At 51.6% G+C, this 17397-nt stretch overlaps 2 protein-coding genes across 4 annotated transcripts in view; one reads left to right on the top strand and one right to left on the bottom strand.

Moving 5' to 3' along the window:
- Positions 1–17397, bottom strand: part of LOC140390334 (uncharacterized) — a 141155-nt gene that overhangs the window by 50119 nt on the left and 73639 nt on the right. The gene's annotated exons all lie outside the window — the stretch shown is intronic.
- The window catches only part of LOC140390331 (hepatic and glial cell adhesion molecule-like), a 43879-nt gene continuing 33497 nt past the window's right edge, over positions 7016–17397 (top strand). For all 3 annotated transcript variants that reach the window (XR_011934614.1, XM_072475401.1, XM_072475400.1), the window contains exon 1: positions 7016–7151. Coding sequence is in view for 2 of the 3 variants with exons in the window: in XM_072475401.1 (XP_072331502.1) it covers positions 7073–7151 (79 nt within the window). In the remaining variant the exon portion in view is untranslated. The remainder of the gene's footprint in view (positions 7152–17397) is intronic.

Here is a 17397-nt window from a genome sequence, read left to right as displayed (position 1 = left end):
CGAGAGGAGAGGCCATATTGGATTTGGTACTGGGTAATGAACCAGGACAGGTGTTAGATTTTGGAGGTAGGTGAGCACTTTGGTGATGGTGACCACAATTCGATTACATTTACTTAGTGATGGAAAGGGATAGGTGTTATATCGCAGGGCAAGAGTTATATCTGGGGGAAAGGCAATATGATGCGATGAGGCATGACTTGGGATGCATCGGATGGAGAGGAAAACTGCAGGGGATGGGCCATAATGGAAATGTGGAGCTTGTTCAAGGAACAGCTACTGCGTGTCCTTGATAGGTATGTACCTGTCAGGCAGGGAGGAAGTGGGTCGAGCAAGGGAACCAGCAGTCGAAACACTTGTCAAGAGGAAGAAGGAGGCTTATGTAAAGATGAGACATGAATGAAGGTTTAGTTAGGCGCTCGAGAGTTACACGTTAGCTAGGAAGGACCTAAAGAGAGAGCTAAGAAGAGCCAGGAGGGGACATGAGAAGTCTTTGGCAGGTAGGATCAAGGATAACCCTAAAGATTTCTATAGATATGTCAGGAATAAACGAATGACCAGGGTAAGAGTAGTGGCCAGTCAAGGACAGTAGTGGGAAGTTGTGCTTGGAGTCCGAGGAGATAGGCGAGGTGCTAAATGAATATTTTTCATCAGTATTCACACAGGAAAAAGATAATGTTGTCGAGGAGAATGCTGAGATTCAAGCTACTAGACTAGAAGGGGTTGAGGTTCATAAGGAGGAGGTGTTAGCAATTCTGGAAAAGTGTGAAAATAGATAAATCCCCTGGGCCGGATGGGATTTATCCTAAGATTCTGTGGGAAGCTTGGGAGGAGATTGTTGAGCCTATGGCTTTGATCTTTAAGTCGTCTTTGTCTACAGGAATAGTGCCAGAAGACTGGAGGATAGCAAATGTTGTCCCCTTGTTCAAGAAGGGGAGTAGAGACAACCCCGGTAACTATAGACCAGTGAGCCTTACTTCTGTTGTGGGCAAAATCTTGGAAAGGTTTCTAAGGAGATAGGATGTATAATCATCTGGAAAGGAAGAATTTGATTAAAGATAGTCAACACGGTTTTGTGAAGGGTAGGTCGTGCCTCACAAACCTTATTGAGTTCTTTGAGAAGGTGACCAAACAGGTGGATGAGGGTAAAGCAGTTGATGTGGTGTAAATGGATTTCAGTAAAGCGTTTGATAAGGTTCCCCACGGTCGGCTACTGCAGAAAATACAGAGGCATGGGATTCAGGGTGATTTAGCAGTTTGGATCAGAAATTGGCAAGCTGGAAGAAGACAAAGGATGGTGGTTGATGGGAAATGTTCAGACTGTAGTCCAGTTACTAGTGGTGGACCACAAGGATCTGTTTTGGGGCCACTGATGTTTGTCATTTTTATAAATGACCTGGAGGAGGGCGTAGAAGGATGAGTGAGTAAATTTACAGATGACACTAAAGTCGGTGGAGTTGTGGACAGTGCGGAAGGATGTTACAAGTTACAGAGGGACATAGATAAGCTGCAGCGCTGGGCTGAGAGGTGGCAAATGGAGTTTAATGCAGAAAAGTGTGAAGTGATTCATTTTGGAAGGAATAACAGGAAGACAGAGTACTAGGCTAATGGTAAGATTATTGGCAGTGTGGTTGAGCAGAGAGATCTCGGTGTCCATGTACATAGGTCCCTGAAAGTTGCCACCCAGGTTGAGAGGGTTGTTAAGAAGGCGTACGGTGTGTAGCTTTTATTGGTAGAGGGATTGAGTTTCGGAGCCATGAGGTCATGTTGCAGCTGTACAAAACAAGATCTTATGAGGAAAGGCTGAGGGACTTGAGGCTGTTTTCGTTAGAGAGAAGGTTAAGAGGTGACTTAATTGAGGCATACAAGATGATCAGAGGATTGGATAGGGTGGATAGTGATAGCCTTTTTCCTTGGATGGTGATGTCTAGCACGAGGGGACATAGCTTTAAATTGAGGGGAGATAGATATAAGACAGATGTCAGAGGTAGGTTCTTTACTCAGAGAGTAGTAAGGGCGTGGGCCCTGCCTGCAACAGTAGTGGACTCGCCAACACTAAGGGCATTCAAATGGTCATTGGATCGACATATGGACGATAAGGGAATAGTGTAAATGGGTTTTAGAGTGGTTTCATAGGTCGGCGCAACATCGAGGGCCGAAGGGCCTGTACTGCGCTGTAATGTTCTATGTTCTAGTGTTTGCAAAACCGGTGGTGGGGACGTGTGGACGGCCCAAAGGAGGCGGGGCGAGCGAGGGGGTCTGCCCCTCCCCTTGCTCCTCCCCTCCCTATGCTCCTCCTCCTCGCCCAGCCCTTTGCCTCCTCAAGGGGAGCGAGCGACGCACCCGGCAGACGGACCGGGAGGATTTGTCGCCAGAAACCCCGATAACGAAGCTACAAATCCCGGATTTGCGCCTATCTGCCCGGGGTGAGGGGAGGATGGGGTTTGTTGTTCCCGTGTCGGCTCACATCAGACTCCGTTACAGCAGTGCGCAGGGACGGACATCTCTAAAATAGGAATAAAGATTTCCCAGAGAATTCTGTCCCTGTCTAATGTGGAGAACCTGAAACCAGCATTGAATTGAATCCGATTCATTGTCCCGTGTAGTGAGGTACAATGAACAGTGTTCTGTGTACAACATAACATCTGCACAACACAAAATATTTTTCTCAAATACCTTGAGACACAGATTTTCAAATGTTCTGTAAATGCAAACTTTTTTTCAATTTTTAAAATAAATTTAGATTACCCAATTAAGGGGCAATCTAGCGTGGCCAATCCACCTCCCCTGCAGATGTTTGGATTGTGGGGGTGAAACCCACACAGACGGGGAGAATGTGCAAACTCCACACAGACAATGACCCTGGGCCAGGATCGAACCCGAGTCCTCCGTGCCATAGGCAGCAGTACTAACCACTGCACCACCCTTCGAATTTGAGTGCCTATACTCGGGGTGAAGCTGCTTTATTTTTGTTGGTATCTGGGTTATTAGTTTTAAACTCTGGTCACATGGGCAAACAGTTTGGTAAAGCGTGGTTTTAATAGTTGGGTGCTCATGTTTGAGCGTAGATCAGAGAAGTTAGGACTGTCCTCCTTGGAGAGGAGGTGGTTAAGAGCTGTTTAAAATTAAGGGCGTTGCAAATTCTCCTGCCTTTTCCCTGAACGCCGAGACTCCACGCTCATAACGGAAGTTCGTGTCCCTGGAACCAAAGTGGTGGGGAAGAGGGTGGAGCCATGCCCGAAAGTGGCAGTCTTCAGGGTATCAGACCAGCCAGATCTGTTCATGGGAAGAAGGCGACCTCCTTGCCTTTGATTCCCTGATTGCCCACCGTAGAATCCTGCTCGGCTGGTGGTCAGCAGTACCACCTAAAGCTGCAGACTGGCTGTCCAGCCTATCGGAATTTCTCCAAATGGAGAAAATCAAATCTGCCATTCGTAGGTCGGAAGATGCTGCCACAAACCATGAGCGCCATTCACTCAATTATTCAGGGACCTGTTTGTGGCCACCAACTAAGTTGCCAGGAGCTAGGAAGTGGTAGCCAAGACACAACAGGAGGGGAGGTGGGCGGTGAGGGAAGACCAGGGGAAACAAGAAGGGGTAGCAGGGAAGGAGGTGGAGGAAAAACAATAGAGGGGAATCAGAATTGAGAAAAGAGAGGGGGCCACAAACAGGGTAGAAAACACAGAAGACAACGTCCAGAACACATACAGCAAGACTAAGGAGGAGAAAGGAACTGTCCAAGGCCGAAGCTTATGCAAATGAATTATGAAAAAACTGGCCGAAATGTAAATAGCATTAGGGCCACTCCCCAGGTGCCCCACCCCCTGTTCAAACCCCGAACAAAACCCAGTGAAAACATTTTAAAAACAAGTTTTGTGTCTATAAACTTTGACATTGTTCCCTGCGCAACCAAGATCTAGACCATTAATATTTAAAAATCTAAAGCATGGTTATGGTGTTGCAGAAAGATGTTTGATGTTATATTTGAAAAAGTGCGAAGCGAGAATGTGAAGTGGGCTGGATTGGAGGCGTGTTGGAGCGGGCGCTGTGATTGGAGCGGGCGCTGTGATTGGAGCGGGGCGGGCGCTGTGATTGGTGCGGGCGCTGTGATTGGAGCGGGCGCTGTGATTGGAGCGGGGCGGGCGCTGTGATTGGTGCGGGCGCTGTGATTGGAGCGGGCGCTGTGATTGGAGCGGGGCGGGCGCTGTGATTGGTGCGGGCGCTGTGATTGGAGCGGGCGCTGTGATTGGAGCGGGCGCTGTGAATGGTGCGGGGCGGGCACTGTGATTGGTGCGGGGCGGGCGCTGTGATTGGAGCGGGGCGGGCGCTGTGATTGGAGCGGGCGCTGTGATTGGAGCGGGCGCTGTGATTGGAGCGGGGCGGTGATTGGAGCGGCGGCGCCAGTCTGACTCCCGCTTTCAGTGTCACTTAGCTTCAGTCTGTCTCTCTGAGCAGCCGGGGTGGGACTCAGCGCTTCGCCCTCGCCACAATCCGGACACAGCCGGCATCTCGGAGTGGTTGTCAGTGAGTCTCCAGGCGGAGGCTCTCTGTCCCGGGGCTGCAGATTTGCGGATGGACCGGGGACTTTCTCTCATGTTTTTCCTCGGCTGCTTTTACCTGGGCCTCTCCTTTAGAGCGGTCGGTGCGGCAGGTAAGGATGTAAATCCGGCAAATTGAGTGATCGGCTCCTCCAGGCGGGGAGGCCCGGGGAACAGAGTCGGGAAAGTTTACACGTCCCTGGAACTAGTTAGTTTATTCTGTGTTTGTGTCGGAGCGGAGTCAGCGCTCAGCCCGGGGTTTCAGTAACTTGTGTTCCGGTGTTTGCAAAACCGGTGGGAGGGGGGGATGGGTGAGCGGCCCTTGGAGGCGGGGCGAGCGAGGGGGTCCGCCCCTACCCTCCACTTGCTCCTCCCCTACCCTCCACTTGCTCCTCCCCTCCCCTCGCTCCTCCTCCTCCTCCCCTCGCTCCTCCTCCTCCTCCCCTCGCTCCTCCTCCTCGCCCAACCCTTTGCCTCCTGGAGGGGAGCGAGCGACACACCCGGCGGATGGACCGGGAGGATTTGTCGCCAGAAACACCGAAAACGAAGCTACAAATGCCGGATTTGCGCCGACCTGGCCGGGGTGAGGGGAGGATGGGGTTTGTTGTTCCCGTGTCGGCTCACATCAGACTCCGTTACAGCAGTGCGCAGGGACGGACATCTCTAAAATAGGAATAAAGATTTCCCAGAGAATCCTGTCCCTGTCTAATGTGGAGAACCTGAAACCAGCATTGAATTGAATCTGATTCATTGTCCCCTGTAGTGAGGTACAATGAACAGTGTTCTGTGTACAACATAACATCTGCACAACACGAAATATTTTTCTCAAATACCTTGAGACACAGATTTTCAAATGTTCTGTAACTGCAAACTTTTTTTCAATTTTTAAAATAAATTTAGATTACCCAATTAAGGGGCAATCTAGCGTGGCCAATCCACCTCCCCTGCAGATGTTTGGATTGTGGGGGTGAAACCCACACAGACGGGGGAGAATGTGCAAACCCCACACAGACAATGACCCTGGGCCAGGATCGAACCCGAGTCCTCCGTGCCATAGGCAGCAGTACTAACCACTGCACCACCCTTCGAATTTGAGTGCCTATACTCTGGGTGAAGCTGCTTTATTTTTGTTGGTATCTGGGTTATTAGTTTTAAACTCTGGCCACATGGGCAAACAGTTTGGTAAAGCGTGGTTTTAATAGTTGTGTGCTCATGTTTGAGCGTAGATCAGAGAAGTTAGGACTGTCCTCCTTGGAGAGGAGGTGGTTAAGAGCTGTTTAAAATTAAGGGCGTTGCAAATTCTCCTGCCTTTTCCCTGAACGCCGAGACTCCACGCTCATAACGGAAGTTCGTGTCCCTGGAACCAAAGTGGTGGGGAAGAGGGTGGAGCCTTGCCCGAAAGTGGCAGTCTTCAGGGTATCAGACCAGCCAGATCTGTTCATGGGAAGAAGGCGACCTCCTTGCCTTTGATTCCCTGATTGCCCACCGTAGAATCCTGCTCGGCTGGTGGTCAGCAGTACCACCGAAAGCTGCAGACTGGCTGTCCAACCTACCGAATTTCTCCAAATGGAGAAAATCTGTTTGTGGCCACCAACTAAGTTGCCAGGAGCTAGGAAGTGGTAGCCAAGACCCAACAGGAGGAGAGGTGGGCGGTGAGGGAAGACCAGGGGAAACAAGAAGGGGTAGCAGGGAAGGAGGCGGAGGAAAAACAATAGAGGGGACTCAGAATGGAGAAAAGAGAGGGGACCACAAACAGGGTAGAAAACACAGGAGAAGACAACATCCAGAACACATACAGCAAGACTAAAGGAGGAGAAAGGAACTGTCCAAGGCCGAGGCTTATGCAAATGAATTATGAGAAAACTGGCCGAAATGTAAATAGCATTAGGGCCACTACCCAGGTGCCCCACCCCCTGTTCAAACCCCGAACAAAACCCAGTGAAAACATTTTAAAAACAAGTTTTGTGTCGTCTATAAACTTTGAAATTGTTCCCTGCGCAACCAAGATCTAGACCATTAATATTTAAAAATCTAAAGCATGGTTATGGTGTTGCAGAAAGATGTTTGAGTTTATATTTGAAAAAGTGCGAAGCGAGAATGTGAAGTGGGCTGCATTGGAGGCGTGTTGGAGCGGGTGCTGTGATTGGAGCGGGCGCTGTGACTGGAGCGGGCGCTGTGATTGGGGCGGGCGCTGTGATTGGGGCGGGCGCTGTGATTGGAGCGGGGCGGGCGCTGTGATTGGAGCGGGGCGGGCGCTGTGATTGGAGCGGGGCGGGCGCTGTGATTGGAGCGGGGCGGGCGCTGTGATTGGAGCGGGGCGGGCGCTGTGATTGGTGCGGGCGCTGTGATTGGAGCGGGGCCGGCGCCAGTCTGACTCCCGCTTTCAGTGTCACTCAGCTTCAGTCTGTCTCCCTGAGCAGCCGGGGCGGGACTCGGCGCTTCGCTCCCGCCTCAATCAGCGCACAGCCGGCATCTCGGAGTTGTTGTCAGTCAGTCTCCAGGCGGAGGCTCTCTGTCCCGGGGCTGCAGATTTGGGGATGGACCGGGGACTTTCTCTCATGTTTTTCCTCGGCTGCTTTTACCTGGGCCTCTCCTTTAGAGCGGTCGGTGCGGCAGGTAAGGATGTAAATCCGGCAAATTGAGTGATCGGCTCCTCCAGGCGGGGAGGCCCGGGGAACAGAGTTGGGAAAGTTTACACGTCCCTGGAACTAGTTAGTTTATTCTGTGTTTGTGTCGGAGCGGAGTCAGCGCTCAGCCCGGGGTTATTGAGTTAATCGTGTTCCGGTGTTTGCAAAACCGGTGGTGGGGAGGTGTGAGCGGCCCGGGGAGGCGGGGCGAGCGAGGGGGTCCGCTCCTCCCCTCCCCTCGCTCCTCCTCCTCCCCTCCTCCTCCTCCTCCTCCCCTCTCCTCCTCCTCCCCTCTCCTCCTCCTCCCCTCGCTCCTCTTCCTCGCCCAGCCCTTTGCCTCCTGGAGGGGAGCGAGCGACACACCCGGCGGATGGACCGGGAGGATTTGTCGCCAGAAACACCGAAAACGAAACTACAAATCCCGGATTTGCGCCGACCTGGCCGGGGTGAGGGGAGGATGTGGTTTGTTGTTCCCGTGTCGGCTCACATCAGACTCCGTTACAGCAGTGCGCAGGGACGGACATCTCTAAAATAGGAATAAAGATTTCCCAGAGAATCCTGTCCCTGTCTAATGTGGAGAGCCTGAAACCAGCATTGAATTGAATCTGATTCATTGTCCCGTGTAGTGAGGTACAATGAACAGTGTTCTGTGTACAACATAACATCTGCACAACACAAAATATTTTTCTCAAATACCTTGAGACACAGATTTTCAAATGTTCTGTAAATGCAAACTTTTTTTCAATTTTTAAAATAAATTTAGATTACCCAATTAAGGGGCAATCTAGCGTGGCCAATCCACCTCCCCTGCAGATGTTTGGATTGTGGGGGTGAAACCCACACAGACAGGGGGAGAATGTGCAAACTCCACACAGACAATGAACATGGGCCAGGATCGTACCCGAGTCCTCAGTGCCATAGGCAGCAGTACTAACCACTGCACCACCGTTCGAATTTGAGTGCCTATACTCGGGGCGAAGCTGCTTTATTTTTGTTGGTATCTGGGTTATTAGTTTTAAACTCTGGTCACATGGGCAAACAGTTTGGTAAAGCGTGGTTTTAGTAGTTGTGTGCTCATGTTTGAGCGTAGATCAGAGAAGTTAGGACTGTCCTCCTTGGAGAAGAGGTGGTTAAGAGCTGTTTAAAATTAAGGGCGTTGCAAATTCTCCTGCCTTTTCCCTGAACGCCGAGACTCCACGCACATAACGGAAGTTCATGTCCCTGGAACCAAAGTGGTGGGGAAGAGGGTGGAGCCATGCCCGAAAGTGACAGTCTTCAGGGTATCAGACCAGCCAGATCTGTTCATGGGAAGAGGGCGACCTCCTTGCCTTTGATTCCCTGATTGCCCACCGTAGAATCCTGCTCGGCTGGTGGTCAGCAGTACCACCGAAAGCTGCAGACTGGCTGTCCAACCTACCGAATTTCTCCAAATGGAGAAAATCAAATCTGCCATTCGTAGGTCGGAAGATGCTGCCACAAAACATGAGCGCCATTCACTCAATTGTTCAGGGACCTGTTTGTGGCCACCAACTAAGTTGCTAGGAAGTGGTAGCCAAGACACAACAGGAGGGGAGGTGGGCGGTGAGGTAAGACCCGGGGAAACAAGAAGGGGTAGCCGGGAAGGAGGTGGAGGAAAAACAATAGAGGGGAATCAGAATGGAGAAAAGAGAGGGGACCACAAACAGGGTAGAAAACACTGGAGAAGACAACGCCCAGAACACATACAGCAAGACTAAAGGAGGAGAAAGGAACTGTCCAAGGCCGAAGCTTATGCAAATGAATTATGAAAAAACTGGCCGAAATGTAAATAGCATTAGGGCCACTACCCAGGTGCCCCACCCCCTGTTCAAACCCCGAACAAAACCCAGTGAAAACATTTTAAAAACAAGTTTTGTGTCGTCTATAAACTTTGACATTGTTCCCTGCGCAACCAAGATCTAGACCATTAATATTTAAAAATCTAAAGCATGGTTATGGTGTTGCAGAAAGATGTTTGAGTTTATATTTGAAAAAGTGCGAAGCGAGAATGTGAAGTGGGCTGGATTGGAGGCGTGTTGGAGCGGGTGCTGTGATTGGAGCGGGGCGGGCGTTGTGATTGGTGCGGGCGCTGTGATTGGAGCGGGCGCTGTGATTGGAGCGGGGCGGGGGTTGTGATTGGAGCGGGCGTTGTAATTGGTGCGGGCGCTGTGATTGGTGCGGGCGCTGTGATTGGAGCGGGGCGGGCGCTGTGATTGGTGCGGGGCGGGCGCTGTGATTGGTGATTGGAGCGGGGCGGTGATTGGAGCGGGGCGGGGGTTGTGATTGGTGCGGGGGCTGTGATTGGGGCGGGCGCTGTGATTGGAGCGGGGCGGGCGCTGTGATTGGAGCGGGCGCTGTGATTGGTGCGGGGCGGGCGCTGTGATTGGAGCGGGGCGGTGATTGGAGCGGGCGCTGTGATTGGTGCGGCGGCGCCAGTTTGACTCTCGCTTTCAGTGTCACTCAGCTTCAGTCTGTCTCTCTGAGCAGCCGGGGCGGGACTCGGTGCTTCGCTCCCGCCTCAATCCGGACACAGCCGGCATCTCGGAGTTGTTGTCAGTCAGTCTCCAGGCGGAGGCTCTCTGTCCCGGGGCTGCAGATTTGCGGATGGACCGGGGACTTTCTCTCATGTTTTTCCTCGGCTGCTTTTACCTGGGCCTCTCCTTTTAGAGCGGTCGGTGCGGCAGGTAAGGATGTAAATCCGGCAAATTGAGTGATCGGCTCCTCCAGGCGGGGAGGCCCGGGGAACAGAGTTGGGAAAGTTTACACGTCCCTGGAACTAGTTAGTTTATTCTGTGTTTGTGCCGGAGCGGAGTCAGCGCTCAGCCCGGGGTTTCAGTAAATCGCGTTCCGCTGTTTGCAAAACCGGGAAGTGTGAGCGGCCCCGGGGAGGCGGGGCGAGCGAGGGGGTCCGCCCCTCCCCTGCACCTACTCCTCCCCTTGCCCCTCCCCTCGCCCCTCCCCTCCCCTCGCCCCTCCTCCTCGCCCCTCCCCCTCGCCCCTCCCCTCCACTTGCCCCTCCTCCTCGCCCAGCCCTTTGCCTCCTGGAGGGGATTGGGAAGTTGGGAAACAGAGTTGGGAAAGTTGACACGTTCCTGGAACTAGTTAGTTTATTCTGTGTTTGTGCCGGAGCGGAGTCAGCGCTCAGCCCGGGGTTTCAGTAAATCGCGTTCCAGTGTTTGCAAAACCTCCTCCGTTGACGCCTCCTCTGGTGGGGTTTGAGACTTCTGCCCATGCTCCTCCTCAGAAACAAACCGGGCGGACAGGCAGTCCCGGTCACTCCTGAGGCCGTCTCTCTCCTCCTCCTCCAAGGCAGACAGTCAGACCGAAACTGTTTGACTCACCTGAGGGAGGGGAGGGACTGACTGTCTCACTGAGGGGAGGGACTGACTGTCTCACTGAGGGGAGGGACTGACTGTCTCACTGAGGGGAGGGACTGACTGTCTCACTGAGGGGAGGGACTGACTGTCTCACTGAGGGGAGGGACTGACTGTCTCACTGAGGGGAGGGACTGACTGTCTCACTGAGGGGAGGGACTGACTGTCTCACTGAGGGGAGGGACTGACTGTCTCACTGAGGGGAGGGACTGACTGTCTCACTGAGGGGAGGGACTGACTGTCTCACTGAGGGGAGGGACTGACTGTCTCACTGAGGGGAGGGACTGACTGTCTCACTGAGGGGAGGGACTGACTGTCTCACTGAGGGGAGGGACTGACTGTCTCACTGAGGGGAGGGACTGACTGTCTCACTGAGGGGAGGGACTGACTGTCTCACTGAGGGGAGGGACTGACTGTCTCACTGAGGGGAGGGACTGACTGTCTCACTGAGGGGAGGGACTGACTGTCTCACTGAGGGGAGGGACTGACTGTCTCACTGAGGGGAGGGACTGACTGTCTCACTGAGGGGAGGGACTGACTGTCTCACTGAGGGGAGGGACTGACTGTCTCACAGAGGGGAGGGACTGACTGTCTCACAGAGAGAGGGGAGGGACTGACTGTCTCACAGAGAGAGGGGAGGGACTGACTGTCTCACAGAGAGAGGGGAGGGACTGACTGTCTCACAGAGAGAGGGGAGGGACTGACTGTCTCACAGAGAGAGGGGAGGGACTGACTGTCTCACAGAGAGAGGGGAGGGACTGACTGTCTCACAGAGAGAGGGGAGGGACTGACTGTCTCACAGAGAGAGGGGAGGGACTGACTGTCTCACAGAGAGAGGGGAGGGACTGACTGTCTCACAGAGAGAGGGGAGGGACTGACTGTCTCACAGAGAGAGGGGAGGGACTGACTGTCTCACAGAGAGAGGGGAGGGACTGACTGTCTCACAGAGAGAGGGGAGGGACTGACTGTCTCACAGAGAGAGGGGAGGGACTGACTGTCTCACAGAGAGAGGGGAGGGACTGACTGTCTCACAGAGAGAGGGGAGGGACTGACTGTCTCACAGAGAGAGGGGAGGGACTGACTGTCTCACAGAGAGAGGGGAGGGACTGACTGTCTCACAGAGAGAGGGGAGGGACTGACTGTCTCACAGAGAGAGGGGAGGGACTGACTGTCTCACAGAGAGAGGGGAGGGACTGACTGTCTCACAGAGAGAGGGGAGGGACTGACTGTCTCACAGAGAGAGGGGAGGGACTGACTGTCTCACAGAGAGAGGGGAGGGACTGACTGTCTCACAGAGAGAGGGGAGGGACTGACTGTCTCACAGAGAGAGGGGAGGGACTGACTGTCTCACAGAGAGAGGGGAGGGACTGACTGTCTCACAGAGAGAGGGGAGGGACTGACTGTCTCACAGAGAGAGGGGAGGGACTGACTGTCTCACAGAGAGAGGGGAGGGACTGACTGTCTCACAGAGAGAGGGGAGGGACTGACTGTCTCACAGAGAGAGGGGAGGGACTGACTGTCTCACAGAGAGAGGGGAGGGACTGACTGTCTCACAGAGAGAGGGGAGGGACTGACTGTCTCACTGAGGGGAGGGACTGACTGTCTCACTGAGGGGAGGGGAGGGACTGACTGTCTCACTGAGAGAGGGGAGGGACTGACTGTCTCACAGAGAGAGGGGAGGGACTGACTGTCTCACAGAGAGAGGGGAGGGACTGACTGTCTCACTGAGGGGAGGGACTGACTGTCTCACTGAGGGGAGGGACTGACTGTCTCACTGAGGGGAGGGACTGACTGTCTCACTGAGGGGAGGGACTGACTGTCTCACTGAGGGGAGGGACTGACTGTCTCACTGAGGGGAGGGACTGACTGTCTCTCTGAGGGGAGGGGAGGGACTGACTGTCTCACTGAGGGGAGGGGAGGGACTGACTGTCTCACTGAGGGGAGGGGAGGGACTGACTGTCTCACTGAGGGAGGGGAGGGACTGACTGTCTCACTGAGGGAGGGGAGGGACTGACTGTCTTACTGAGAGAGGGGGAGGGACTTTTCAAATATTGACTGGAAACGCTATAGTTTGAGTACTTTAGTTGGGTCCGTTTTTGTCCAATGTGTGCGGGAGGGTTTTCTGACACAGTATGTAGATAGGCCAACGAGAGGAGAGGCCATATTGGATTTGGTACTGGGTAATGAACCAGGACAGGTGTTAGATTTTGGAGGTAGGTGAGCACTTTGGTGATAGTGACCACAATTCGATTACATTTACTTTAGTGATGGAAAGGGATAGGTGTATATCGCAGGGCAAGAGTTATATCTGGGGGAAAGGCAATTATGATGCGATGAGGCATGACTTGGGATGCATCGGACGGAGAGGAAAACTGCAGGGGATGGGCATAATGGAAATGTGGAGCTTGTTCAAGGAACAGCTACTGCGTGTCCTTGATAGGTATGTACCTGTCAGGCAGGGAGGAAGTGGTCGAGCAAGGGAACCAGCAGTCGAAACACTTGTCAAGAGGAAGAAGGAGGCTTATGTAATGATGAGACATGAATGAAGGTTTAGTTAGGGCGCTCGAGAGTTACACGTTAGCTAGGAAGGACCTAAAGAGAGAGCTAAGAAGAGCCAGGAGGGGACATGAGAAGTCTTTGGCAGGTAGGATCAAGGATAACCCTAAAGATTTCTATAGATATGTCAGGAATAAACGAATGACCAGGGTAAGAGTAGGGCCAGTCAAGGACAGTAGTGGGAAGTTGTGCTTGGAGTCCAAGGAGTAGGCGAGGTGCTAAATGAATATTTTTCATCAGTATTCACACAGGAAAAAGATAATGTTGTCGAGGAGAATGCTGAGATTCAAGCTACTAGACTAGAAGGGGTTGAGGTTCATAAGGAGGAGGTGTTAGCAATTCTGGAAAGTATGAAAATAGATAAATCCCCTGGGCCGGATGGGATTTATCCTAAGATTCTGTGGGAAGCTTGGGAGGAGATTGCTGAGCCTATGGCTTTGATCTTTAAGTCGTCTTTGTCTACAGGAATAGTGCCAGAAGACTGGAGGATAGCAAATGTTGTCCCCTTGTTCAAGAAGGGGAGTAGAGACAACCCCGGTAACTATAGACCAGTGAGCCTTACTTCTGTTGTGGGCAAAATCTTGGAAAGGTTTCTAAGAGATAGGATGTATAATCATCTGGAAAGGAAGAATTTGATTAAAGATAGTCAACACGGTTTTGTGAAGGGTAGGTCGTGCCTCACAAACCTTATTGAGTTCTTTGAGAAGGTGACCAAACAGGTGGATGAGGGTAAAGCAGTTGATGTGGTGTAAATGGATTTCAGTAAAGCGTTTGATAAGGTTCCCCACGGTCGGCTACTGCAGAAAATACAGAGGCATGGGATTCAGCAGTTTGGATCAGAAATTGGCAAGCTGGAAGAAGACAAAGGATGGTGGTTGATGGGAAATGTTCAGACTGGAGTCCAGTTACTAGTGGTGGACCACAAGGATCTGTTTTGGGGCCACTGATGTTTGTCATTTTTATAAATGACCTGGAGGAGGGCGTAGAAGGATGGGTGAGTAAATTTACAGATGACACTAAAGTCGGTGGAGTTGTGGACAGTGCGGAAGGATGTTACAAGTTACAGAGGGACATAGATAAGCTGCAGCGCTGGGCTGAGAGGTGGCAAATGGAGTTTAATGCAGAAAAGTGTGAAGCGATTCATTTTGGAAGGAATAACAGGAAGACCGAGTACTGGGCTAATGGTAAGATTATTGGCAGTGTGGATGAGCAGAGAGATCTCGGTGTCCATGTACATAGATCCCTGAAAGTTGCCACCCAGGTTGAGAGGGTTGTTAAGAAGGCATACGGTGTGTAGCTTTTATTGGTAGAGGGATTGAGTTTCGGAGCCATGAGGTCATGTTGCAGCTGTACAAAACAAGATCTTATGAGAAAAGGCTGAGGGACTTGAGGCTGTTTTCGTTAGAGAGAAGGTTAAGAGGTGACTTAATTGAGGCATACAAGATGATCAGAGGATTGGATAGGGTGGACAGTGATAGCCTTTTTCCTCGGATGGTGATGTCTAGCACGAGGGGACATAGCTTTAAATTGAGGGGAGATAGATATAAGAACGATGTCAGAGGTAGGTTCTTTACTCAGAGTAGTAAGGGCGTGGGCCCTGCCTGCAACAGTAGTGGACTCGCCAACACCAAGGGCATTCAAATGGTCATTGGATCGACATATGGACGATAAGGGAATAGTGTAAATGGGTTTTAGAGTGGTTTCATAGGTCGGCGCAACATCGAGGGCCGAAGGGCCTGTACTGCGCTGTAATGTTCTAGTGTTTGCAAAACCGGTGGTGGGGAAGTGTGGATGGCCCAAAGGAGGCGGGGCGAGCGAGGGGGTCTGCCCCTCCCCTTCCTATGCTCGTCCTCCTCGCCCAGCCCTTTGACTCCTCAAGGGGAGCGAGCGAAGCACCCGGCAGACGGACTGGGAGGATTTGTCGCCAGAAACCCCGAAAACGAAGCTACAAGCCCCGGATTTGTGCCAATCTGCCCGGGGTGAGGGGAGGATGTGGTTTGTTGTTCCCTTGTCAGCTCACATCAGACTCGTTACAGCAGTGCGCAGGGACGGACATCTCTAAAATAGGAATAAAGATTTCCCAGAGAATCCTGTCACTGTCTAATGTGGAGAACCTGAAACCAGCATTGAATTGAATCTGATTCATTGTCCCGTGTAGTGAGGTACAATGAACAGTGTTCTGTGTACAACATAACATCTGCACAACACCAAATATTTTTCTCAAATACCTTGAGACACAGATTTTCATATGTTCTGTAAATGCAAACTTTTTTTAATTTTTAAAAATAAATTTACATTGCCCAATTTTTTTTCCCAACTAAGGGGTAATTAGTGTGGCCAATCCACCTCACCTGCAGATCTTTGGATTGTGGGGGTGAAACCCGCACAGACGGGGGAGAATGTGCAAACCACACATAGTGGCCCGGAATCAAACCCGAGTACTCACTGCCCTAGGCAGCAGTGCTCAGCACTGCACCACCCTTCGAATCTGAATGCCTATGCTCATGGTGAAGCTGCTTTATTTTTGTTGGTATCTGGATTAATATTAGTTTTAAACTCTGGTCACATGGCCAACCAGTTTGGGAAAGCGTGGTTTTAATAGTTGGGTGCTCATGTTTGAGTGTAGATCAGAGAAGTTAGGACTGTCCTCCTTGGAGAGGAGGTGATTAAGAGCTGTTCAAAATTGAGGGTGTTGCAAATTCTCCTGCCTTTTCTCTGAACCATTCTTGTAAACCTCTTCTGCACTCCCTCTAGTGAATTAACATCCTATCTGGTGTGATGCACAGGTCAAACTACGGTCTTGTACAAGTGCATCATAACCCCCTTGATCTTGTAACCCCCTATTAATAAGTCCAGGATACTATATGATTTGTGAAACTGCTCTCCACCTGTCCTGTTGCCTTCACTGTTGTCTATCCACATACATTCAGGTCCCTCTGCCCCCCCCCCCTTAAGAATTGTCCCTGATATTTTATGTTGACTATCCATGATCTTATCAAAAGGCATCATCTCAAACTTCTTTCCATTGATCTTGATCTGGCACCATCTTCCCGGTCCACCAAGTTGTCGGTGTTCCTGAAGTTGCACACTGTCCTCTTCGCAGTTTACAATCCTTCCAAGTTTTGTGTTATCGGCAAACTTTGAAATTGTTCCCTGTACACCCAAGATCTAGATTATTAACAATTTAAAAATCTAAATATGTGGTTATCGTGTTGTAGAAAAATGTTGTATTTAAATTGCTTTAGTGCAAAGATCAAGGCAAGATGGGTGCCAATAGCACAGTGGTATTTTATTTAATTGTCCTTGTAGAAACAAACCGCCACCAATTTTATTTGGGTTCCAGAGCTGTAACCAGTTACTTGAGTCACATTTCCAAGGCTCCAAATTTTGCGGTGACTTGTGTTCACCATTAAAGCTAAGTTGCAGACAGGTTAGGAGCATTTTGGATTCGAGCTGGGGGTGGAGGGATTGTGAGATGGGATTCCCATTCCAGCATAACTTTATGAACAGAATCCACCCGGGACCGGTTCAATCCAGCTGGATTTGCAGCTCTGCTTCAGTCCATCTTTGCAGCGGCGGGAGACCGTGTTCAGTTCCCTCCTTGAGTTGTTGTTAATCAGACTCCAGTCTGCAGCAAGTCTTGAGAGTGGCTGTGATCAGAGCGCGGGGGCGTTTCTGTATCAGGGCTGCGGATTTATGGATAGACCGGGATTTACTGTCAATGTTCTACCTCGGCGGCCATGCCTTTAAACTGATGGATGCAGGATAAGGAAGTACATTGGGAAAAGCTGTGAGACCGGGTCCTCCAGGAGGGGAGGCCCAGGAAACACAGTTGGAAATGTGTACCTGGAGCTCATGGAGTTACTTCGTGCTGCCGGGGCGGAGTCAGCACTGACCCGGGGGGGTTTATTTCAGGGTGAAACGTGTTCCAGTGATTACCAGACTGCGGGTCACAGAGACGGGGTGGGATTGTGAGCCCCTCGCCTCTACCTCCTCCGAAACAGGGCACGGGGTTGTGAGTCTTCTTCCTCGTCCTCCAAAACGGGGTTGTGGGGCCCCTCCTTCCTCCCCTCAGAAAGAAGCCGATCCCGAGGCCCAGACCTTTCGCGAACGACAGACCGGGTGGTGGACAGGAGATTTTGTAAACCTCTTGTGCAGCCCGAAAAGACCTACCAGTCCCACGTTTGCATCGATTAGCGGAGCCCGTGAGGAATGGTGGGCCTGTTGGGTCCAGGGTTAGGTCACAACGTCGCCATCTTTATACGGGTTAGTTGCAGTACGGCGCAG

This window comes from Scyliorhinus torazame, chromosome 14 (assembly GCF_047496885.1).
Source record: "Scyliorhinus torazame isolate Kashiwa2021f chromosome 14, sScyTor2.1, whole genome shotgun sequence".
NCBI classification, from domain to species: Eukaryota; Metazoa; Chordata; class Chondrichthyes; order Carcharhiniformes; family Scyliorhinidae; genus Scyliorhinus; species Scyliorhinus torazame.
The sequence above is the reverse complement of the archived record's forward strand: the minus strand, read 5'-3'. Positions and strand labels throughout refer to the sequence as shown.